At 47.3% G+C, this 25,480-nt stretch overlaps 1 protein-coding gene across 3 annotated transcripts; it reads right to left on the bottom strand.

The window, feature by feature from the left end:
• Positions 1-1,269: 1,269 nt before the first annotated feature.
• Positions 1,270-18,405, bottom strand: PIGR (polymeric immunoglobulin receptor). 3 transcript variants are annotated; one of them, XM_039881714.1, is made up of 11 exons: positions 18,135-18,277; positions 11,308-11,403; positions 10,278-10,622; positions 8,250-8,903; positions 6,653-6,994; positions 5,767-6,090; positions 4,603-4,879; positions 4,109-4,230; positions 3,354-3,485; positions 3,175-3,233; positions 1,270-2,112 (listed from the first exon to the last, which is right to left on the bottom strand). In XM_039881714.1, the coding sequence occupies exons 1-11, from the start codon at positions 18,259-18,261 to the stop codon at positions 2,017-2,019; spliced, it is 2,574 nt and encodes an 857-aa protein (XP_039737648.1). In that variant the 5' UTR covers positions 18,262-18,277; the 3' UTR covers positions 1,270-2,016. The 3 variants fall into 3 exon arrangements, with proteins under 3 accessions (XP_039737648.1, XP_039737649.1, XP_039737650.1); XM_039881715.1 differs by having other exon boundaries at positions 1,271-2,112; positions 4,603-4,822; XM_039881716.1 differs by lacking the exon at positions 18,135-18,277 and adding an exon at positions 18,290-18,405 and having other exon boundaries at positions 1,275-2,112.
• Positions 18,406-25,480: the final 7,075 nt, after the last annotated feature.

Raw genomic sequence — 25,480 nt, 5'->3', positions numbered from 1 at the left:
AAGGATTGCTGGCAACCACCCAAAACTAGGAGAGAAACATGAACATATGCTCAGAGCATTCAGGAGGAACCAGCTCTGCTGACACCTTGATTTCAGACATCTAGTTTCCAGAATGGTGAGAGAATACACTACTGCTGTTTTAAGCCACCCAGTTTGTGGTACTTTGTCACAGCAGCCTAGGAAATTAATATACTCTCCCAAAATGGTGACTTTTCAACTTATTAGATGTCCCATGTTGGCTATAGACCAGCTCCTCATAGAAGGGTTTCTCTGTCCAATGTACTGCATAAACAGCAGGCAGACTTTGTGCAGGTACATTACCATAATTACTATCACCTACTGACAATATCAGCCAAGAATAGTATACGATTGTCAGCAGCTTTGTGACATTTCTTGGCTTTTGGTTCTAGGGACTGGGGTAGGTGGTACGAGCTCAAGATGGGCTCCAGGTCACTGGTGTTAACACAAAAGCCACACCTTAATTCTTCTGCCCCAGGCATGACCCTTCGGTAGGCCAAGGAACAGCTTCTTGGGGGTGAGATAGTAATAGGTTCTGACAGACCTAGTGATTTTGCTTCTCTCAGAATAATTTGCCATTATTCCAGGAGAAACTAGATATGCATCCTAATCATAGAGAACAGGGAAATGTTCCTGATGACCACCTCTCCTGGCTGGGGAGGAGCCCAAGGTTCAGGACTGGACACGGGCACTGGGGCTGGAGGGGAGACCAAGGAGGACTGAAGTCTGAGTTCTGTCAAGGGCAGGCTTGGGAAGCATGTGATACCAGAAGCATTACATTCAAGGCCCAGGGAGAAGTAAGGGTTCTGCCCCACCTAAGGCTGAATAGAAGGCTGGGAAGAACTTTCTCTCAGAGAGAGCTCTCCACACAGAGGCCCTAAGGAGGAATCTGGGGTAGGCTAGGGGCTTAGTTTAGTGCCAGAACCTAGGAATGGCCTTAGCAGACTAGGGAGTCCTTTATCTAAGCACTGTCCCCCAAGAGACTTTGGATCAACTCAGGACTGGACACTAAGTTATCCAAAACCTGTTATCCTTTAACTAGCTTCTATGTGATATTCCTATGGAGAGAGTTTACTCATTTGGTTACTGGAGTTTTGCTTAACAGCCTCTTGATCTTGGAGGATACCCTAGGAAGGTGTGAGATTCAAGGTCAAGTATTCCATGAGTGCTTTATCAAGATTTTTTAAAAAATGCCTAAGAGGAGCAGTGGTTATACCTGCTTTTGGTTTATTTCATTATAGTCTTTTGTTTATACAGAGCTTTAGGGTCTTGATCATTGGCGTAGACCCCAAACTATTCCTTTATTGAAGATAATCTTGATCCCACTTAGAGGCAGTCTCCTAGCTCCCCCTCAGCCCAGTGTTGGAGATGGAGGAAACTTTGGTTTAGACACATGTCCTGGGTGCCCGAAAGTGGGACCAGAGCAAACTGCTCTGAAAGGGTTGCCCGGGGAACAGCAGTATGAGGGACAAATGTAGTCAGCCTCTTTGGTTGCAATCACAGTCTTTAATTATTAATGAAGTCACAGTTTTGATTTGTTAGCAAGTGCCAGCTTGCAGATGCTGGTTGAGGTACAGAGCTCAGAGGGAAAAAGACCTTAAACCTTAGCTCTTTGGAGACAAGTCCCTCCTCAGCATCCCATAATAAGGGTGTAGAGAAGCCTTGAATGGGCTTCCTTTCTAAAATTATCTCCTCACCCACCCTGGTCTCTCTTCTTTTGGCAAGGCCCCTCTAAAATCTCAATTCTCCTTTCGCACCTTAGGCTTTCTCATTAGAAATAAGCAGCAGGTGGGAACTTACATCACTTCACCCCAAACAGCAACAATGAGGCCAGGCTTGGATGCCACTGAGGAGGGACCAGAATGCTCTCCAGGAAAAGCCTAGGTGGGGTGTGTGTGCAGGCAGTGGAGCCCCTGAAGGTGAGGACACTGAAGATCAACATGATTCTAAAGGTGATTGTCAAGGGTGGTAGAAGGAGACAGACAGCTGGCTCTCAGCCTAGGCTTCGCTGGGGCCATCCTGGACGTTGGCCGTCATGTTGTTGGCCTGGAGCAGGAAGGCGGTGTAGGCCATGTCAGCTTCCTCCTTGGAGGACTGAGGGAGGACAGGAGAGGGGTCAGAGTTTGGAGCGTTGGCTCAGTGGGTGGGAGTCGGAGGAAGAAGATACATTATGGCTCCTAATTCATAATCTTGGCCCAAGCAATCTGGGCCCATGTTAACCCCCTGTTCTTATTCCAGCCCTGTGCTCACTACTCACCAAGAGGTACTAATTTTGATAAATGGAAAGTTGCAGCTTCTAAAAATATCTTCCTCTGTCTCACTACCTCCTTCTGACACATGGAGTGGAACCTCCTCTGTTGCCTGGGCCTGTCCCCGGAAGCTCTGCCCACACAGTTCACAAGGGCAAGGGGGTCTAGGTTGGCATCAGCCACAGTGGTTTATGTTTTTCTTTCTCTACCAGCCCAGAGACACAACACAAGCCTAGAGGGGAAGACTGTCTCCAGAACTACCTTGTTCCCCTAATTGTTCCAAAAGCTGGGGTCTCTGCTTCTTTGAGGAAGAGTAGATATATCATTTACTATATTATCACAAAAGTTATTACTTTGGGATCGGGGAGACATAAGGGGAGGATAATATGTGATCCGATGTCAGGAGTCACTTCTGGTAGGATTTCAAGAAATGTAGCACTTGGTTGGGGTAAGGAGAGCCTTCTAGTGGCTATCGAATTGCCCAACACCAGCAAATGTCACCCAGGCCCAGGCAGAAGGCTAGTCCCAAGCAAATTCTCAAGGAAAGATGGGTGACCTAAAGTCCATGGGCTCCATGGCCTAGGAGGAACACCTACTTAATCACCAGTGGTTGACATTTTGACCTTCCCGCCCTGTGGTCAAATCTATCATGTACTTGCCTTCCTCCTCCCTTCTGCATGTTTATAGCCTATACACGCAGCCCATCTCCTTCCTTACTGGTGTGTTAATACCACACCAGTAAGATACGTCTCGCCCTCAAACATTTCGCCCAGACACTGTTTACACTACCTTCCCTGTTCTGACGTCGGCCCCCACTCTGAGGTAGTTTTTCCTGGTCTCTAACCACAGTCCCTCATGCTGTGTTTCCTTGTAATACGGATGAGACCTTCTCCCTCCTCACCCTTACCCTCTTCGCCTTCTTGGGTTGTTCGGTTTCCACAGTATTCTCGGAGGTGTCCATGAACTCTGTGTGAAGAGAGCAGAGTGGATTAGCCTTCACCAGCCTCATATTCCCACCCCAGATGCAGAGTCAGCTCTAATTCCTGCTCTCCCAGGGTCAGGAATCCCCGTCAGTGAGGGACGTACCATCTTTTCCTCCAAGAGCTGTCTCTTGAGTGATCGAAGAGGCTCCCATGTTGTCATTGGCTCCAAAGTCCCGGGAATTCTCAAAGTCCGACATGCTAATGTCTGTCCTGTAGCTTCTAATTGAAACCCGGTCTGTCCCAGAGAAAGAGGAGTTGGTGTAGGGATGGGGCTGGGGACATATAAGAACAACAGAGGGAGCCCCAAAGGGTGGCTGAAGTAGGGTCAGGATCTCCGGCTGCTCACCTCTGACTGACTCAAAGCGGATTGGAAATGTTCTGCCTCTGCTCCCTAGTCCCTTTCCACAGGAAATCAAGTCTCATTAATCCCTGACCTGTTTGTTACTCTGCGAGCTTTCAATGCACAGCATCTCGTTTTGTCCTCGCATCAGCCCCTTGAGGTAGTTATTATGATTCTTGCCTTGAGCCATGAGGAAGCTGAGGCATGAAATGGGGACATGCAAAGTCACACAGCCAATTAGTTCTCAAACTAGGCTGGAAGTGCAGGTCCCTCAGCATCCTGCTCTCCTCTTCCTGGAAGCCCTGCCTCTGGACTTAGACCCTGAGCAATCATGGATGGCCTTCCAGAGAAAGCATTTGGATGGCAGGACTCAATGTAAGTTTGGGGTACCTGTGGGTTTAACTTTCCCCACCCTGCTTTCCTAGAACCCTTACTCAAGCTAATGAAAGAGCAGAAAGTATGGCAGCCCCCACCCGAGGGTTTGGAGGTGGGGGGCAGGGAGCAGCCCGGGGGCTCACCAACGTTCCTCCTGTGCCGGGCTCTAACCACTCCCACCGCCAAGGCCCCCAGTGCCAGCACCAGGGCCAGGGGCACCAGGGTGGAGACCAGCACCGTGGAGCTCCCACCTTGTCCCACAGAGCTGGAAGAAAGATTGAGTCAGTTAGTCACTGAAAGGGAAACCTGAGGACCCCACAGTGTGCTGGCAGGTAACTCTGGCTAGTTCTTCCTCCCAGGTGTATCTACTTTCTTCTCTTGATACAGCCTTCTAGCTCCATTCTCCTAAGAAGCCCTTCCAGACATGGCAAAGGCAAGGACTGGGCTTTCTCTGCATCCCAGGCCCGGGAAGTTGAACTGGGTGGTAAACACGGCCCCAGCTGCAGAGAGCACCACTGGTCCCTCCCGAGACAAGCAGTGGCAAGAGCTGCCCCCACTATCAGGAGGCAAACAGCCTCAGGTAGTTAGCCTCCAGGATGTTCTCCAAGTGGGGAGCCTTGAATCCTTCCTTCCTTACCTGCCAGGGTCTGCAGGTGCTTTTCTTCCGTGAGCTGAGTCTCCAGTATCTATTTCACTGTCCTCCACAAAAAGCTTGGGATCCTGAACGACTTTGTTTTCAATCTTCCTGACACGTGGCTCTATTACCTTCCCACCAGGAGCAGCATCCACTTGGCTGACATCTTGAGACCTTGGCTCTATCACCTCCTCGCCAGGAGCGGCATTCACTTGGCTGACATCTTGAGACCTTGGCTCTATCACCTCCTCGCCAGGAGCGGCATTCACTTGGCTGACATCTTTGGACCGTGGAGAGAGCAGAGTGGGGCTGAATTATGGCTCTTTATGTTTTCACTCCTTGAGGTTAAGGAGCCTGAGGAGTGGGACTTCATTATGACTCATAGGGTCAGAAGGAGATCTTAGGGTAGGGTCCAAGACGACATTAGAAATAGAGTGATAGTCTCCTCTAGTTTGTCCCAGCTGATCTCTGTCCCATTAATACCACAGTCATTTCCATCTACAAGGATCCATATCACAGATCCAGCTGTGCTTAAGGGCTGACGTACCATTTGGAGACAGATTTTTCATAGCTTTGAAACTCTGCTCAGGGCCTCCTGACTGTAGGGCTGGGTGTGGTAGTGCTGCCCCCTGGCGGTAGCTTGGCTCTGGGTCCCTCAGTGAACCAGACCAGCCTGACCCAGACAAAACACCCTCCTCATTAAGGATAAAACATTTCATGTAACATTTAAAAAAGACGCTTAAAATGCAAACTTACTAGAAGAGGTTGCCTTAATTCTTTATCAGACCTTGTATGAAAAGGTATTTGGCCCTCTTTTGAGAGCAGGCTTTGGGGGAGTATACTGTGTATGACAGTGACTTTGAAATTTCTGTAGAAAGAGGAAAATCTCTATATACAGAAAGGGCTTAAAATGTCCTGAAAGGGCAACTATGGGGCTTGTCCTGAAGCTGAGGCTGAACATCAAACCTACTGTTTTTTCTTAGTTCATGTGTTTACTTGGGTTGCCCTTTTTAGAGGGCTAAGTAAGGCCATGTGGGGCTAAATATCCCTTGCGCCCAGCCTCTTAGAACCAAACCTGGCCCCCTACCCTACCCCGATGGAGAGCTGTTAGGCAGGAGCCTTTCTCTGGGGTCTGTGGGGATGCAGACCTGGCCCTCAGAGACTCACCCTTCACCTTTTCCTTGACCTCCACATAGACAGCCACAGTCTCTCTGAATCGGAGGTTCTCCTTCACCCCGCACCAGTACCAGCCTTCGTCCTCTTGGGTGACGGAGTTCAGGATCAGGGAGATGAGCTGGTTCCCCTGGCTGCAGTTCACGGAGGCCTGGCCTGAGCCCTCGTTGTGGCTGGGCAGGGCCTTGCAACCTTTGCTGCTCCACTTGCACCAGAATTTCTCATAGGAGGCGAATTTGCATGGTAAGTGGCAGGGGAGATTGAGAGTCTCTCCCACCCCAACAGTAACATTCGTGGGTACCTCGAGGTTTGGTTCTCCTGGAGTGGGGAGTGAATAGGCACAGAAGTTGGCATTGGTGATGATGCTACAGGGAAGTGACTGTGGTGGGGACCTTTGTCCACAGCCCATTTCCTCTTTGGACAGCATTGTAAATAATGACATTACACTGAATACATACGAAAGGTAATTATGCGCCATGTAATAACTATGGATGACCACCATGGATCAATCAGTCTATCGTAGAACAGAGACCCTTGCACACTCGCTTTAGTTTGCTTTCCTTGCTCTTTCTTTCTAGACTCAATACAAAGAGCTGTGTTCTCCTTCAGCTAACACCTTACAGACGTTAAAAGAAGCCAGCGTTCTTGATGATGAGAGGTGCTACGTGTGGTGGTCTGAAGAGTATGGAGTGTGTGCAGGGAAGGGTGCTTGTTACAGGTATGAAAAAATGGCCTCTCCACAGGTGGGCTCTCTCCTGAATTCTGTCCAGTCAATATGGAGGTACGTAAAGTAGGAGGAGTGATTGGGGGGTGAGGCCGCTGCCAACTGGAGGAGTGCTGGGGCTGCCTCCCTTCCCTTGCGCCTCAGTTCAGCTCTTACCTTCGACAACCTTGAGCTCCACTGTGGACCACCAGTGCGTATCGCCGTCGGTCAGACACCAGTAGAAGCCAGCATCCTGGGTGGTGAGCTGGTTGAGTATGACAGTGTAGGTGCCATTGCCTGGCTCTTCGTACAGGGCGAGCCTGCCCTCGTAGTCTTTGTAATGTTCCTTCACCAGCCCCTCGCTGCTCACCAGCTGCGGGCAGCCACCATTTTGAGCCCCATTCCAGCGACACCAGTACTTCAGTCCGTTTCTATCTTTAGGGTTGTAGGGGCAGAGTAAGGCTACAGAGCCTCCTACCACACTCTTCACCACAGAGGGACTACGGGGAATCGTTGTCTCTAGAAGCACAGACAGAAATGGGATGGAAAGACAGCAACATGGTCTGAGCAGGCTCTTCCCCATGATCTTAGCCAGGGGAAGATTGAGGTTTAGACTAATCACATCACCCTCCTCAGAAAATTAAAAAAACATGTTCCTAATGTCACAGAGCCTGTAGCTGGAACCACCCGACCAGACCCCGGTGACCTTCACCACTAGTCAGGATGTCTCATTTCTTTCCTCCATCTTCTGAGTAGAGACTGGAAGGAGTTTAAGGAGACACTATCAGCCCTTCTCTGTGGGCTTCTTACAAAATCTCCCTCTAAATAAATTTTTGTCTGTTTATTAGCTTGTCCCACAAAAACAGCCAGATACATCTCCTTCAAATTAAGAAAATATATTTATAACAGTATGATTTAAAATATAAACTATGTAGCACGGATAAGTTTAATTATTGAGGACCTTGAGGGCTCTCTCAAAGAGGACAGTCCTCCAAGAAGCTCATGCTGAGGTCCAGTGGTAACCCTGGGTGACTGAGGGTGCTGAGGAATGTGGTAGGGACCCCAAGCTGGACAGAGAAATGGCGCTCAGGGAATGTGAGCCCCTGAAAAGTCACAAGGGCAGTGACATTGAACTGTAAGTATTGTTTTGTTCCTTATAAGGGTAACTCTATGCAGAGTGCTCTAGGGTGAGAAGCAGCAGAGATTTAAGTTTTTCACCACGTTGAAGGCTCGCCAATGTTGAACTAAGTAAGCCAGGGCGTGCCGAATAACAAATAATCCTAAGAGGTGTTGGAGAGAAAAATTTAGAAGTGGAGGCATTGCCTTCCTGGGAAAACTTGGAGACCAAGATAAGCCACTCCTCCCACTGAATGTGAGGCATGAGATGCCATTCTGCTTAAGGGTCAGGGAGAAGGGACAGATGGCCCCTGCCATGGCACTGGGATTTCATGTTAGGTTCTCACTGTGGTTCTCTGAAACCCAGACAGTCTACAAGTCTTGCCTCAATCAGGAGCATCACTCCCTTCATTTCTATTAACCAGGGATAGCCATCAAGAGGCCTTTGTTGACAGAGAAGAAAAATTAGGAGGTAACATGAGGAAGAGCCTGTGTTTTCTAGCTGTCCTGTACAGATGCCCACAGAGCATCCAGTTCAGGGCTTGTCTGTGAGCAGATATTGTTAACTGACTGGAGAATATTGAATAGACTCACAAGCAGAGAGCTAGGCTCTCATCTGCCAGACTGCCCTACCTCTTCTTTCCCTCTCAAGTCTCACCTTCATTGACGAAGAGTTGCCAAGCCTGGGTGGGCCAGCCTTCCTGAGGTTCGCCATCAGAGTGGGCTCCGCACAGGTAGTGCCCTGCGTCTTCTCTCTTTAGGCCAGTGATATGCACCCTGAAGGAGCTTTTGTCCTTGAGAGTGAGCAGGATTCTTCCCTCGAAGGCCTGAGCCCTCTTTCCCAAGGTGTTGATGACCACTTCGCAGCCTTTGCCATTATTCACCCGGCATACAAATTTGGTCAGATTTGCCACCTTGGGGCTCAGGGCACAGTCAAAGGTCACCGAGCCCCTCAGGTCTCCATAAACCAGCTTGGGCTCAGGCTTCAGCACTTGGAGGTCAACATTGCTTTTATCAGCTCTGGAATTGTCCCCAGCCTGGCAGACATACATCCCAGCATCACTGAGCTGCAGTTGGTCGATGACAAAGTTGAACACTAGCTGGCTGGTACCCTGAATACTGAGGCGAACCCTGTCGCAGTAGCTGGGGCTTACATACCCGCTGGAGTCAATGACTAGGACACAAGTCTCGTCTGTCTTCCTGCACACAGACTTCTTCTCCTGAGAATTCTCAGAGTTGAAAGGGCAGCTAATGGTCACTGTTCTTCCCAGTTCTGCTGTGTAGACTTTAGTGCCATTTAGGAGCCCAAGAGCTGCAGGGTGAGGGGTGGGGAACAAGTTGTCATGTCACTCTCCTGCCACATAGGAGAGCTCGGTGTTCCTAGAGTCTGGGTGTGCCTGCACCTGGGATGTCCTCTTCCCCAGAGGGACACTATCAGAATATATCTTCCAATTCCTGGCTTTATTGCTCTTTCCTCCTTGAAGCCCTCCCCAAGCTGGCACTAATCTCTCCCTCCTCTGTGCTCTCTTGATACTTACATCTGTATCACTTATACATCCAGTCTTGTGTATAGTTTAATTATGTCTTCCATGGACTGGAAGTCTCTCCAGGGCAAAAACATGCTTTACTCATGTTTGACTCCCCTGCCATGCCTAGCATGGTGCCTATGCACAGTAGGTGCCCAAATTAATTCATGCTGATATGAACAGAATGAATGTAAATATAGGGTGGCAGATTTCAGTGTATTGTGGGAGAGTTTCTAAAACTTACAGTAGTCTGAACCTGGAATGTGCTTCTTCGTGAAGTAATTGATTTCTGCCATTTAAAGTGTTTGATCAGAGGCTGCATTGTCTCCACTGTTCCTCTGGACACCCTATATAAAGTCAACTCTCAGCTCTCCTTGGCTTTTAAGAGTTTATGAATCTCCATGGCCACCTGCATGAACTCTTTATTCGGTCTACAGATAATACCGAGCATATCCCAAAGGAGCAAAACATATCTTTGGGAGTCTCTCCAAATTTCTTCCTTTAAGACCATTTTCTCTTTTAATTTCCCTTGATAATCTAAAATGCCCTTGTCATTGAACCCTTGTCACAAAATCTTTCCTATTTTTTCTTTTCTCACTTAGAACAAGCTTGCTCAATGGCCCGTCCCTTCAGGGCCTTGGTCTTCAGGCAAGAACGGATCATTTAGTTTATGCTGAGACTGTTGATAGATTAATAGAACCCAGGTTTAAAAAAGTGCATTTTAAAAGAAGCTTTCTGATGACCTGAGGTCTTGATCTAAAAGTTGCCCTAGTGGCAGCAATTTAAGGGTCCCTCCAAGTTTCTCCCTGCCTCTTCTGCCTCTCTCTGCTGGTAGACCTCCTGTCTCGCCTGTAACAATCAGGGGAGAAGTTGTCTTCCTGCTGCTCTTCCAAGCCGGCGCCTCAGGAAAATCCTAGAATATTATGGCCCTGAAGACCTAGAGAGGTCCACCCACCACCCACAAGTAGGTGCCCTCTGTCTCATTCCCATGTTCTATTATGAAAAGTCCTTGCCTCTGTAGGGAGGAGGACACATAGCCTTTCTCACCTCATGCCAGGACACTCATGCCTCTCAGGAAATTCTTCCCTAAGCCCTCCCATTGCACCTGAAATGATTCTCTCTCACTCTTCTACAGATGCCCAAGGAGACTGGATCCTCACCTGGGCTGACCTTCAGTCTCACATCAAAGAACAGGTCTTGGTTATTCATGCCCAAACCACACCTGTAGCGCCCAGAGTCATTCTGGGTGAGATGGCCAATGTCCACCACAAACATGTTGCTCTCTGGGAAGTTGGTGAGGTTGGCTTTGCCCTCATAATTCTTGGAGACATAGCCTTCAGAGGAAATGAGGGTTGTACAGCGGCCCCTGGCTCCCTGCTGGCACCAGTACTTCCGGGAATGCCGATTAACAGAGGTGGCTGGGTAGTAGCACTTGATGGATGCTGAGGCACTTTCCAATCTGTTCACCTCCTGGGGACCAAAGATAGGACTCTTCATGGAGACCACTGTGGGGACAGAAGACAGAGGTTTAACAAAGCCATGGGAGGGAGAGCCTGCTGAAAAGATCCTGACAGCTTACCCCAAGAGATGAAATTTTCACCTAACACATCTGCCTTCTGTGGATTATTTACATGTACTAAGGCTAGACAATTGCTACTATTGGGTAAAAGTATTGATTAAACATTATTATATTCTAATTGTAGCTCTTTAATGACAACCATTTTAAGGACAATGGAATGCAAACATATGTAGTGATATACCTTGTTTATTAAAAAACATTCCTTTTGTAGGGTGCTACACTTTTGCATTTGCTGTCTGTTATTTCCTTATATTTCAAAAAATGTGTTTTAGATTAGTTTCTTTTTTTCTAGATGAAAATATTGAGAGCCAGCAAGGATAAGTCATTTCCCTCCAAACCCCATAGCAACTCATAGAGATGCTTGGTTCAAGATCAAGGTCTTTTTCTTTTTATAATTCCCAGTGAAGAGCAGACCCCTGGACTTGAAATGAAGACTTGCCATTCTTGTTCTAGATCTCCAATCCATTTTCAGACATGGCCTTTCCTCTTAGTCTGTGTGATACCTTGAGGAAGTGTACTTTTTGAAAGGGGTATTCTTGGAGATGGGCCTGATCTCAGTGTCCCAGGAAATTGGATCCTGCAGGGAGTAGACAGGGACCTGGCAGACGCACCTGGGAAGACAGCCAGCAGGCAGGTGAGGAAGAACAGCATCACTGCTGATGGCTCCCTTGGGGCTGTGTCACTCACGCCAATTTCTTGCTTGGATGCTGAAAGACAATAGCACAAGAGGATGAAGCTCCTATGTCTTCCAAGACTAGTTGAGCTTAGAATTCCTGTAACACCTGTTTGGTTTTGTATGTCCAATAATGAACATAAATTCTTTTGAAAGAATAAATGGCTCCGCCTTTCCCATTAGAGCTCAAAGTCCTGTCACTCCACAGTGCTTTTTTGTTTCTCAAAAGTTATAAAGTAGATTTTTATCTTCTCAACTTCTTTGCAAGTTCTTTTGGGTTCGGGACACAAGTGCCATTTTTTCTGGGAGGCATGGCCCTGAGCAAGATCCCTTAGATCTCAGGAACATCTCTCTGGATGGTTGGTTACTCCCAACACGTGGCCCCATCTCTCTGTCTCAGCTGCCCTCCCTGCGAGGTGAGAGGGGCTGGCATATTTTACAGTGTATTCACATGAGTAAACCGAGACCCACAGAGGAAGCCTAGTAAGGATTAAAGTTGCAAATGTAACAATGATGATCTGAACCACCATCAATTGTTCTCTTACCATGTTCCAGGCACTGAGTGAAATAATGTACATGTTCTTTCATTCGAACTTGATATTGCCCCCTATGAGTTGGGTATTTTTATCCACATTTTACATAGGAAGGAGTGAAAGCTTAAAGGTTAAGTGCTTTTCTCAAGGTCACACGAGGATCAAGTGTATGGGTGGGTAGGGTGGGGGTAGGCAAGATTTGAACCCAGCTTTGGCTGGCTATAAAATCCCCAAGCACTTGACCTCTCCCACTGCAGTGTATCACATCTCAAACTCAGCAGCATGCTTATCCCTTGTGCTTATTCCTGTTATTTTAGAGCCTCCGTTGCTTATCAAAGCATTGTCATTTACACTATTTCATTGGAGCTTTATAACTCCCCCTTAAATAAGACAGAACAGATATAATTATAACTCTTTTATGAATAAGAAAATCAAGATTTTGAGATGCTGAGTGATATGCCCACGATTTCCCGGAGACCTGGTTGTGAGGTCAGGGTTAAAAATGTTGCTGTTGTGGCCTCTGTTATCCTTCTTGGTCAGGCCAGGCAGACAAAGATAGAGAATCCAGGACAAGACAACTCAGAGGGTGCAGCACACATGGACCTTGTCACATCTGTGGACACAGACCAAGGCTAGAGAGGGTTGAGGGTCCCAGGACCCAGCCCAATTACAGCTGTCCTCAGGACTCGAGCTGCAGCCTAGAGGAGGAAACAGGAGTCCTCACTTTCCCACGGACTTTGACAGGCTTTAAACTTTGGAATGGACTTGACAGTGAGGGTGCTAAAGGAGAGAACTATGTTAACAAGCACTGAGCAGTAAGGAGCCCCCATAAAGATAAGGAAACTTGAAACAATAGGGAGTCCAGGACTGATCTCCCAGGCTTCCCTCCCTGCTTGGGCCCTCCCTGTGACTCCTTTCACAAGCTTAAGCCAAAGGCAATAGAGTTGTTTATCTTGGTTATTTCTTTTCTGTGAGGGAATTTCCCAGCAAGGAACCTTTTTATTTCCTTGTGGAGATAAAGGTATTCTGTTCCTCTAGTTCTTTGGAAGAGGAAGGGGAGCAGGTTAGGGGAGGTGGGGACAGATATGGGTATCAAGTGGCAGCTTGAAGTTCCTTGATTCTGGTTAATTGCCCCAGACCTTTCACAGCAGGCCAATGATTAACTTCTGGAATGGGGCCTTAGCCAAACACCAGTGTTAGCCCCAACCTAGATGTGCTCAGGGGACACTAGCTGGGCGACCACCAGAGTGGGCACCATGGGTCACCATGGGGGAGGCTTCCAGGCAAGAGCAGGTGTCAGAAGGTTGGGAAGTCTGTCTCCTCTGGAACATGTGGGATGGGACGGCGGCAGAGTCCCAGGGAATCCACCATCCGCCATTTTCGCTGGCCTTGTATGCACTGGCAGGTGGGAGGAAAAACTGCCACATGTGGTTTTAAGAGCCCAAACCAGCAGCGGTTCTCCTTGGTTCTGGTTCCTGTTCATACCTTTAGATAAACAATGTTCCTAATACGTCTGTGACACAGGGGTGGGTCTTCCAATGGGTTGAGCTGGGGGATGCAACCCTCCTCTGGATTGGTGAAAGAGATTTGCCCTGGGTTATAGAGAGTCAGACACCAGGTTTTCCAATGGGAGTCCTGACCTCCTGCTGAGGCTTCTTATATGTGTGAGATGCTTGGATGGTTGTGGATATCCAAGTCAGGGGAGGATACATGTGTGTACCCATTACTCTTTGCACAGCCTCAGGCCAGAGATGAAAGCATCAAGCATGCATAGCTGGAAGGGCAAATCTTGTAGAGGGTGACCCTGGCGAGAAAACATGCAGCCCTGTCCCAGGGTTGATGATGGGAGGGCAAAGGCACCCATGCTGTCGGTAGCAGGAAATCTTTGCCCAAAGCTAAGCTAGAAGCACGGTTTTTCTGCTAACAGCTGAAAGAACCCTGGGTTTTGAAAATTATTAAAAATCCCTTCTTCTCAAAACCAGACTTTGTCTCAAACCTAAGAGATTCAGGTCTCATGAAGGTCCCAGTTTCATGGTGGCTGGAGCTGTATTTAAAGGATTTGCTTAAAGAAGGAAAGAAATAACATTTATTGGACACCAATTATGCTTGCCAGCTTCTTATCTGACTTAGTCTGTTATTACAGCAACCCAAGAGATAGTTATTATTATCTTCATGTTGCCAGATGGGAAATCTAAGGGTTAGAGAGATTTTTGGTCCTAAGACTCATAGAGAATAGGATCAATACCTTATTATTACTCTTTGGATGAGCAGAGAGGCTCGTTCTTTTGAGAGATTCACAGACTAGTATATCATGCATGAAGGCACATTTCTGGTTCTTAAAACAAGAGTTGTTTTTTCATTGCTGAGGCTGGAATGTTCTGGATCCTTCTCGTTTTACCAAGTTACTGACCCTGATATATTCATAACATATGTCTACACAGTTGTGGATTGGGACAGGGAGAATGGAGTTTGCCTCCTTATAACATGAATTTAGCTAGCTTCCCTGCAGTTAGAGTGACAGATCTTCAGCTCCCACGGCTTGGAGTCCAAACCTTTGCTGGTCTAATCTTAGGTTTCCTCCTTTTTCAGAGGGAGTGGTATCTCCTGAACCAGGTCTTGGCTTGGCTGCTGATGAACCACATGGTCTTCAGCAACTCTAGGGGCTCCATCTGCTTGGTACACAGCAGGAAGTCAGTTGAGGCCTCACAGCCCCAAGGGCTTCAGAGAGAATAGAGAACATGCACAATGGAGACTCGAAGCCAAGTTGGTGGTTTCTGACAACTTCCTGTGAGTGTGAACTTGGAGGAGCAGGAAGCTGGGAGCTCAGAGGAATGGGGAGAGGCTGGCCAAGGAAAGCCCCTAGATTGAATGACTCTTTTGCCTACTTCCTCTACTCATTGCCTGAGTCTTTTTGGGACTACACTCTCATCTCCCATGGATGCAGGGGCTGAACACAGACTAGAACAAGCCCAGAAACTGTAGCACCACTAGAGAGGGAGAATAGTCTGTGTGGTTTGGAAGAGCCTCAGACTAGTGATGACAGAGGGCAGCTTAGGAGAATTTATGAAATTTATGTAAGCCCTGGAGTGTGGGAGAGTCTCCAAGTAAAGGCAAAGTAGGGGAAAGAGAATCTAGCCAAGGGGTCTGAAGAATGTATGAGATGGAAAGATCTAAGACTTCTGGTCCCATCCCTGTCAAAGTGCTATTAATACAAGACTTAAGCAGAAATTAAGCATTTGAAATACCAGCTCCATGATGCTCTGAGAATAAACCTTGTGGATTCCCAGATGGCCTTTCAACAAAGACTGAAAACACCCATTATTGACTCCATCCCTACCTACTGTGATGTGCAGATATTAGTTTCACCCCCTCTACCTGGTGGAAGGCAGGGGCTCCTGGAAGGCAGGGGCCAACTAGATCAATCTCTCCATCCCCAGAGGGCCTCTCATGAGAGTGCTGGGCAAGGAACAGCTGCTCAGCAAAGACCGATGAACTGGGAGTGGTTACATCCTTCACATCTTTTCTCTAAGAAGGGCAAAGTCAGGACTAATTTCTCTCACTTTGGCAAATGACTTCTTGGTTCTGGGGACTCAAGGGACAGTAATATGAAGAGGAACCTGCTCTGTCCCAAGCTACAGAAGAGCTCTACCACTTGGGCTCAACTCCCTCATCTGTAAAATGGGTGTCATAGTCCCTGACTCTTTTAGATTAAGAGGCCTCTGTGGGAGGGGGAAATATGGAGGGAGATAATAGGATAATGTACGTGGAGACACTTTAAATAGCGTAAAGTGCTCTTCAATGGTAAGAGGTTGCAATTAGTCAAGCACAGGAGGACCGGGTTCGTACACAGTTGCTATGCACTTGGAGAGTGGCACAGAGCGTGGGCTCATCAGCTTAGCTCTGAGCTCTCTCATTTGGGGGCTGTGTGATTTGGGGGCAGTCTATTCAATCCTTCCGAGCCTCAAGTCCTCATCTGTACACTGGAGATAATCGTACCTAGTATAGAGAGTCACCATAAGGATTAAATGAAACATATGTAAAGTCTTCAGTATGGTGTCAGGATTTAAAAGATGTTAGTTCCTGTCCCATCTCCTCTCTAAAATCAATACAGGCCTCTCTCTTTTTTTTTTCATCTTAAAGTGAGAAGAAAATAGAAGTATATATTTACTGGGCATCTTTTGAAGACTGAGGGAGAACAGCTCAGATTGGACCAGCAAGGCCAATAGTTCTAGCTAGCACATACTGAGTAATTTCCAAGTGTTTTACCTGCATTGTCATTTAATCTGCAGACACCCTAGAAATAGAATTAAATACGCAAATTCATTTCACAGGTGAGACAACTGAGGCAGAGAGAAATAAAAAATTTGGCCAGAGTCACACAGCTCTTAAATGACTACAATGAGATTGAAATTCAGGTGTTCTGGATCAAGAGTAGAAGCTCTTTGCCACTGTGCTAGGCTGCGGAGGGTCTTGAAGCAGTTGGGAGAGGAGGAGCAGGAAATCCATTCTTAGAGAAGTTAGTTCAGTTCTCTCCTATCTGTCTTTCATAGGAAAGATAGTTTCTAAGAAGAGATACCTGAATGCAGACTTAGGTGCCAACAGAGAAATTTCTTCCTGGAAAATAATAATAGCCGCTATTTATTTAGCACCTACCATGCTTAGGGTATGTTAAGTTTATTTCCTGTAACCAAATACATTGTCTCCAAGGCTTCTTTCTGCTTCATTATGCTGTGTCAGTGCCAGGGAATTTGGGATCCTGGTCCCAGTCCACCCAGAGAGAGGGAAAGATATAGATGAGGGAGGTCTCTGCTGAACACGTGCATGGATAATACTACTTTTAAAAAAAAAGTTGGGTATTTTGTTTTCTAGGCAATGTCCAAATATCCCATGACCAAATCAAAATGGCTGTTCCAAAAAGTTGTTGTCATACTTGCGGGTTACCTTATCCCACCCACACTGACTCACAGAGTCTTTATTTCCTCAACTATGAAATGAGATCATGATACCTTCCCTGACTATGTCCCACGTTTGTTTCAGGTAGGAATGAGATGAAGCTGTGAAAGCCCGTAGCAAGTGGATTTACTATGTGGTAGCTGCTGCTGTTATACTGTTTATTAAACTACTGCCAGGCAGACCTGGAGGTGCTGAGGGACAGTAAACGCTCTCCTGACTCCTGGTTCATTGCTCTTTCTGTTCCATCATCACATCCAGGCCAGGGAGAAGGATGGATGGAGAGTTCCAGAACTGCCTTCTACCCTAATCCATGAATCAGTACATCTCCAGATGTTAAGGAAACTATAATTCCCTAAGTGAAGGGAGAATAATGGTGAAGGCTGTGTCCAAAACAGTGTCAGCAGCTTGGTGGCCCCAGGCCTGGGAATTGTTCAAAGGGAATTGAGGATGGTGGGAGCCGTAGCTTGCATAGCTGTTGTGCTTGTTCCCGAGGGTGCTGTGATGGCTTGCAGGTACTATCAGGAGGGGTAAGGGGAAAGCACAGAGGGAGGGGAAGGCTGTGTCTGAGGCCTCCTGGCTGCAGAGCCACTAGGAACATCAGGACTCTGACATGCTGCCTGTGCCTGGGATGGGGCTCTGCCCATCTTACTCACCTACTCTCGGAGGACCTAATTTTTCCTGCCTGAGCAAGAGCAAGATGCGATGGTGAGACACATTATGTCTCGGTGCAGCAGGAATCTGCTGGGGCAAAGCTGGGTTGAAATTGGAAAGGATCTCAGAGCCTCCTCGAACCCCAGAAGAGGGACTGCATGCCCTTCCTGGAAAGCTGGAGGAGGAGAGCTTCAAAGACTAGAAGAGTCGCTGCTGTGCACCAAGCACCTTATGTGTAATATCTTATCTAGGTCTGTCTGATACTCAGTTAAGTCCTTGAGTAATTGAACTAAATTGAAAAACACCAAACAATTTTTTGGCTCTACAGTTTTCAAAGCAATTTCATACATATTTTCTCATTAGAGCCTCACATCAACTCTAAGTGATAGGTATTATTTTTATCCACATTTTACAGGTTATAAGACACTGAGGCTCAAAGAGTGATCAGGTGACTTGCCTAAGGTCACACAGTTAATGGAGAGTTAGTAGAGAATTCAGGGGCCAAACTTAGAGGATAACTTCACATGCTGACCACAGACATTCCTTATTCCCATTTGCTGATATTTCACAGAAACTGGGGGCTTCCATACAGGCCTGTCCTTACTCATCTCTATGTACCTCTACTTACCAACCACACGCTCAGTCCCACAGGCTGCAGCCCTTGTCCTCCTCACTCCGCTCTGGGAAGCTGGGAGTTGTGAATGTAGGGAATTGCCTGAGCAACCATCCCCGTCCCTTCCCAGATGGCATCCCATCCACGGATCCCAGAGCAGCCACACTTACTTTTAGCTACTTCCTTCTCTCCCGTTGACTCAGTTTCGAGGGTACAGCCTGCTGGCCAGTTCACAACCCCTGACTTCCTAGAAGCTGCCAGCAGGACACTGGATGCTGCCACCAAAACTGAAACTATGTGCAGTGCTTGACCCACACCTGGGTTCTTAAAGAGACACTCTCCCACAGGCATGGCGGCTGGCCAGGGCACGTGACGCTCACAGATTCCTTGCTTTCCTTCCCTTTTGGCTTTCCTGGCTGTCTCCATTTTCTTCCTCTTAGGGGGACTGCTATGTGGGACTCCTCCATCGTTGTAGCTGTTCGAGACAAGACATCCAAGCACGAAGAGCCTTTTCCACTGCTTTCTACCTGCAAGACCCTAAGCAAGTTACCTCCGTATGTCTTTTCGTCTGAAAAACAGGGCTAGTAACACCAAGTCTATAGGGATATAACTGGATGTTAAATGTGAAACCCCTGGCCCCGGGCATGGTATGAAATTGATATGCATTGGGTGGGCACAGGTGGCAGGAATGGCTCTCAGTCCTTGAATGCATGTCCCCATCCACGTGGGAACACAGTCCCCTACTCCCTAGATTACTTAGCCTGGATGGATCGATTCTTTATACATCTTCTGCAGAGCTCCTTTACAAGCTCCAGGGCCTCTGGGAACTTGGGGGACCACAGCTCCTTCCTTTTCCCTCCCTAGAGGAATCGAAGACTCTGGCCGCTTCTGGGATCCCCTGAAAATGGCGAACCTTCAAGGTTTGTCAGGACCTGGGCTTGTGCCATAGCAAAAAGAGCACTGATCTGCTGAAATGGGGTGAAAACCTCCTTCCCTGCTTCAGTTAGTCCCTGGCGGTCTTCTGGTCACGACGGATTAGAATTCCCAGGCATTCCTCAAATGATTTTGGCAGTCCTGTGTCACATAGTGAAGCCCACTCCCCAACACACACACATTTGACCCCTCCACCCCACACAGAATCCTGCCCTGTCCTACCTGCACAGGCCTGCCCAGGCTCTCCCTCCAGTGTCCTACAGGCCAAACCCCAGAAGGGGAAGGAGGAAAGGAGAAATAGAGACCCGGAAAGCACAAGGCAGTCAGAGCCCTGGGTCTTATTTTAGCTCAAATTCACTCACTCATAGGTATCTACCTGCAATCACAGATTTAGATGGCAAGTATTTCCTATTATGGAGCTTAATTTCAGACCCTCAACCTACCATGACTAATGTAAAAAAAAAAAAAAATGACCTAGTCATTTCCAGGCAAACTCAGTCCAATTCAATGATATCTCAGTCACTTCACTCCCGATTTAAAACTCCGTCTCATTTTGGATTTTTTTCCTTTTTGTCTCCCTTCTCTCTGGGGTTTATGTTAAGTCTAGTGTAAATGGGCATGGGTGAGGGGTGAGCAGCTTATGCTGAAACTCCCGTTGAGGTGGTGAGAAGGAGTGCCCATTATTTTTGTCTTGCTTTGTCGTGGTTCTATGTTGATCTTGTGCTCCACAAGGAAATAGTCCTATCTACTGAGATGTAACTTGTCCTGCTGGTCAGTGTCCTGCTGATCATTCTAAGAGGTCTGTGGGCCACTCTATGCCTCCTTGTCCCTTCTTCGGGGATCCTTGGAGTAGGACTTCCAGGCTCTCTTCCTTGCCCTCTGTGGGTGCAGGGTGAGTTTGGCTCATCTGCATCTTTCTGAGGCCTCTGGGGGATCCTGAGCAGCAGGGCATCATTCCCCACAACACCCCTGTGGCCTTCTGTGCTCCCATGTACCTGGGGCTGTAATGGATATTGGCAAGACTGCTGACCACCAAAGTTGTATACAGAACAAGCAAGGTGCAGACCCACTTTGCTCTGGCATCTCTAAACTCTTCTGGATATCTCCATCATTGTCAGTCTCCTCTTCCTGACTATAACCTTGGACTAAGCCCCATGGTGGTGGATGGGAGGGCACAAAGACACATCAATAGCTAGGTCATCTTTCTTTCCCCTCCCCAGTTCCGAGGGTGATATTGAGTAGGAGGCTGGGTGGAGATGATGGCGGGACAATAATGGGACAAGCCTAGTTCTGCCAGATTTTAGCTCCTTTCAAAGGTTTTCCTCCTTAGACGTCTCTCCTTTTGAACTCAGTCAAGATGTTTGTGGGTTTCATTTTCTCATTTTTCATGAACTCACTATGCCCAAAGCAGGAGATAACTTGTGTCTAGTCATCTGGGCTGGAGTAGGGGTTAAGGGAAGCCCACTGAATACCAGGACGGAAACCAGATGACAGTAGGGAAGGAAGGAAAGACAGGGGAGGGAGAGAAGTACGTCTATGAAGTTGTTGCTCCTTGTGGTGTCTTAGGGGCCCAAGATCTCCTTCCCCACTCCCTTATTCTATGATGGTTGAAAGTTTCCTAGGTAATGTCCTGGTGTGCGTTCCCAGGAGTCCTCAAAACTATCTTAGCAGACCATGTCTCTCACACACACACACACACACACACACACACACACACACACACACACACACCCCCCACCCAGCTGGCCTATGAAGCAGCTTGGGGAAAGGGGAAAATGAGAAGTAGAGCTCAGGTAAGAGCCAGGAAGTCAAAACCCTGCATTCTATTTTGGGCTTAGCCACACACTAGTGGTATGATTGGAGTCCTCCAGCTTCCCCGCCCTCACTGGGGTTGCTTCATCTGGAACTCAGTGGCTCTAAAACACAGTCCCTGCCTCCCAGTCCTGGGGGAGGAGGGACTGGCCAAGAAGGTCCAACAGCCCACCTCAGTAGTTATATGATAACAGAAGTCATTCTACATTTGAAAACTAACATCGATTTATCTGTTTAAATGCCCCTTTCTCTTTTTAAAATAATAATATGAGAAGCATGTAATAATAATAAGAGATCAGCTTCTCATTTGACTTTCATGACTCTAGGACTTGCCATGAGTCAGTGTGGGGACATGCAGAGCACTGATCTGGGGTCAAAACTCCTCTCTCCTGGTTCTAGCTCTGCCTCTAATTTGCTAGGTGACTTTTGCCGAATTTCTTCCTCCTTTATGTAGTTGTTTTCATCTGTTAAATGGGAGAGCTGGGCCAAATGGCTTCTAAGGCTTTTCAGTTTTCTGTATTTTGACTGAGCACTGCATTAGTTTCCTGTGGCTGCTATAACAAATTACCATAACCTTGGCATAAAACAGCAGAAATGGATTCTCTCTCAGTTATGAAGGCCAAAAGTCAGAACTCAAGGTATGGACGAGGCCGTGCTCCCTCCGGAGGCTCTAGGGGAGAATCTGTTCATGCCTCTCCTAGCTTCTGCTTGCTGCTGGCATTCCTTGGCATTTTTCAGCTTGGGGCTATATCTCTCCAATCTTTGCCCTTCAATCTCATATTGCCTTCTGTGTGTGTCTGAAATGTTTTTCTGCCTCTCTTTTATAAGGGCACTTGTGATGGTATTTAGGGTCCACCTGGATAATCCAGGATGATCTCCTCATCTCAAGATCCTGAAGTGAATCACATTTGCAAAGACCCTTTCCCCAAATAAGGTCACATTTACAGATTCCAGGTGCCCATGACCAGTTAAAGGTCCAGGGAGATTTGAGACATGCATTAGTGTTCATCCCTGTGCCCCAAGGGCATGTGGTCTAACTGAGGAGTCATCACCCTACCACAACCACCACTGCCAAGGGGAATACCAGCCTGGCAGCAGCCAACGTGGAAAAGCAGTGCAGCCTTGTGGAGAGGTCACAGGCTCCAGACCCAGAACATCCTGGTTCATATTCAAGCCCTGCCATCTGCCAACTAGGAACTCTTGACAAGTTATTTAATGTCTCTGGACCTCAGTTTTCTTATTTGCAAAATGGGGCTAATTATACTTACCCCATAAGCATGTTATAAAGATTAAGTACAATAAGTGCAGGGGCTGGCATCTGATAAGTGCTCCAACAAATGGGACAGCATAGGCTTTCAGAACAGAAAGTTACTCCCCATGGACAAATGAGGAGCAAAGTCAGGAAGTGGAATGCCTTGTCCAAGTTGGCGGTGAGGTAATGGCATAGATGGGTCAAGAACCAAAGTCTCCCAGCGCTGGCATTTTCCTCCACTTCCCAAAGCCTTTACTCTCTGGGTGAATCTTTTGAATTGTGTTTCCATAAGCAGCAAAAGGCTCCCATTTGCACATTCAATTGACCCTGGGAAGACTGGAGAGGACCAAGCACAGAGACCTACACAGGCCCAATCCATCAGGTTGGCATCATTAGCTTGATACTTCAAAACCTGGTTGACTAATAGAAGGGGCGACCTAAGCCATACAGTCCTTCCCCAGATCTCCACTGCCCTTCCAGCATCTCTCACTGCAGATGGTTCCTATGAATGTGGCGGCATTCGAGTGAGGTAAAGGTGGACAGATGAAATGCCTATCACTGCTATTTACTGACAGCTTTCTGCTCCCACATGCAGATCTTTGGCTGAGTCAATATTTAACCCCTGTCTAAAGTCAATGTTTAATCTCGGGCTAGTCAGCCCTGAAATCTGGTATTTCTAAGTAAGCCAATAATATAGTCATTTTAGTATTAATCACTGGAAAATAGAATTGTGACAGTAAATCTACCAAAGATAAATAGCAAGCCCCTGCCCCGCCTTTTAGTGATACTGACTGTTTGGGATTATCCATGCCCAAGTAACTCTACCCTCACCACCAGCAGATAATGACCTAGTATTTCCTGACCCTACATCTCACCCCTTGATAAGATTACAGTGTCTACTCTTCCTGGTCTAATGTCAACTTTTGGGCTTGGGGAGAGGGTATGGAATGGGGACTACTGCCTTTGTTGCACAGCTGAGTGCTAATGTGGTCCCTAGTGTGGTCACTGTTTTGAATCCCACTAAGAGAATGGGGACTAGAATCATCCAGTTGGCTGGGCTCGGGCAAGCTTTTGGGGAGTGTCTGAGCCCAGACTTATGTTTGGAGTTCTGAGCTTTTTTTCAGGTGAATCCTTGCTAGGGGGTAGTTTGGAGGAAGATTAATCATAAACACTCCATATTTGCCTGTTGGGCAACTTCATAATGGCTTCCTGGGGCCCTTCTTAAGGGGCTTGGATCATGGTGTGTATGATCTGGCAGCATCTTGTCGATGCCAAGAACAACTTTATTTGGGGAAAAGTCAGAGGATGACAAGCTGGTGGTGGGCATGTGTGTGGGGGCGGGGTGAATAAGGGGAAGGTCTGTGACCAAATTAGCAGTTCTAGTCATGGGTAGTGTTGGAGAGGGTGACTTGCTGGCTAAACATATGCATGTGAGCTTCGAATCTTTTCCTCTTTCTACATGAACTCACTGAATCACCTTCTTCTCCCTGACCACCTGTCTCTCTATGTCACTGTCCAGATGTTCAATCACTTATCTGTTTTCCTAGCTCTGTTGAATCCTAACCAGAGAGTGAAAACAATATTTCCTCTGAGCCTTCCTTGGAGGAAAGTGTCGGTACTCTTTATAATTTTGGCTGCTAGAGGAGTGAAGGCAGAGGCTGGTGGGAGCCCCCTGAGACTGGCTGTGTCTTGCCCTAGGAGTGGTGAACTGAACTTGAGAGAGCCTGGCACTGGAGAGCTGGCCTTGGTCCAAAGGTTCTCTCAATTCTATCTGGGCCAGTCCTAGGGCCCCAGAGAGGTTTTACTCTCTGGTTCTGAGGGGCAGGAGCAGGTGAGCCAACTTTTTCTGAGGTTAGCAAACCACTCTCTTGCTCTCTCCTACCTCCATACCCTGGCTGCGGAAGGGCAGAAGGAGGAAGATTTTTGGAGCAGATATCCAAAATCAACTGGTAGAGTATCAGGTGACAGGACCCAACCCCTCTTATAAGAGATTGGCAACTTCTTGAAGACTTGCTGCTTCCTTGTTCCTGGTCTGAACCTGGCCTCCAGCCCAAGGTTTGCCTGGCAAGCAGATATTGAAAAAATATCCCATGGTCCTCTGTAGCCTGTGCCCATCTGAGGCTCAACATTCCCATCTGTACAATGGTGTACAATCTGCTTCTTTCTGGGGATATATACTGTAATTAATTTTTAGTTGTCTTCACTGCATGGGTGGAGGAAAAAGCTGGTAAAATGAAAAGCTTAGACCTGTTGCATTTACTAACAAATCTACCTTCCCCGTGCCAGGCTCTGAAGAAGCAAACTCACTGATGTCTTTTTTTAAAACTCGTGTCAGGCATGAAGTACATCATATTCTGACAAATTACGGGGCAACTTAGAAAACGCCTTTGGTCATGGTAGTCCTGGTTCTCTTCTTCCTCTCCAAGATATTCAGGGTTGGGGAACCAGGAATTTGTAATATTAAGGAAAGAAGTGGCCCTTATTTGACCCTCTACACTCAGAGCAGAACTGGTAGATCTAGATCAAGACAGCACATAAGCAGTTAGTTGGTGGGGTCTTGGCCAGAGGTTGGATGAGGCAGGATACAGAAGACTCCAGGTGCTAACTAGGGAAAGTACATCTGCAACAAAATGAGACCAGGAGGCAAACGGTGCCCTACTGGCCCAGCGCCTCAGTGCTCTTGACTTCTGCATGCTTCCAGAAGTGTGGCTTAAGTTCCTCTGCAGCTGGCACATCTCTGCTGCCCATCTGTGTTTCAGCTAACACCCTGGAGAGCAGGCTGTGGGGTGACAGCTCATCCTCCTGCTGATAGTGAAGGAAACAGATTGGTCTTGGAGGGCCAGTGCCTATAAAACAAACTGTGTCACTTTATGGAAAATAGAGAGCGCAGTGGCTTTGGATCCTATATGCAAGGCCGCCCACAGAGTTCATTTCCTTTTGTGTAGAATTGCCATTCTCCATTCAATGTTTGTCAAGCTCTTTGCTTTGGATTGTCTGCTCCAATGAAAAATAATCATGTAATCTGTGTCAACTTGGCTGAAGTGCACTATAGGTCTTTCCATGAAAACATCTTCCTCTTTGCATCTGACTAAAACTGCTATTAAACTGATTCTGTATTTTCAGACTGCACTGGCTGGTGGAGGAGAGGAAAAAAAAAAACCCAGAACCTTGGTGGAGAACAAGGAAAAGCTGGCCAGGGGTCAGGTGTTTGTCCTGAGTTATCTGAGATAGATGAACACCCTTGCAGATAATTTAGATCTGAGCTCTATTTGTGCAAATGCAGTGAGGACCTGAGGCCTGGTGACTAAATTTTTAGTTCTCTTCAAACTTTTGCACTTCACTTAGCCAGTACAGGAATAAGCTA

Source organism: Pteropus medius, unplaced genomic scaffold, assembly GCF_902729225.1.
Source record: "Pteropus medius unplaced genomic scaffold, Ma_sr-lr_union100, whole genome shotgun sequence".
Classification (NCBI taxonomy): domain Eukaryota; kingdom Metazoa; phylum Chordata; class Mammalia; order Chiroptera; family Pteropodidae; genus Pteropus; species Pteropus medius.
This window is presented reverse-complemented; position numbering and strand designations above follow the sequence as displayed.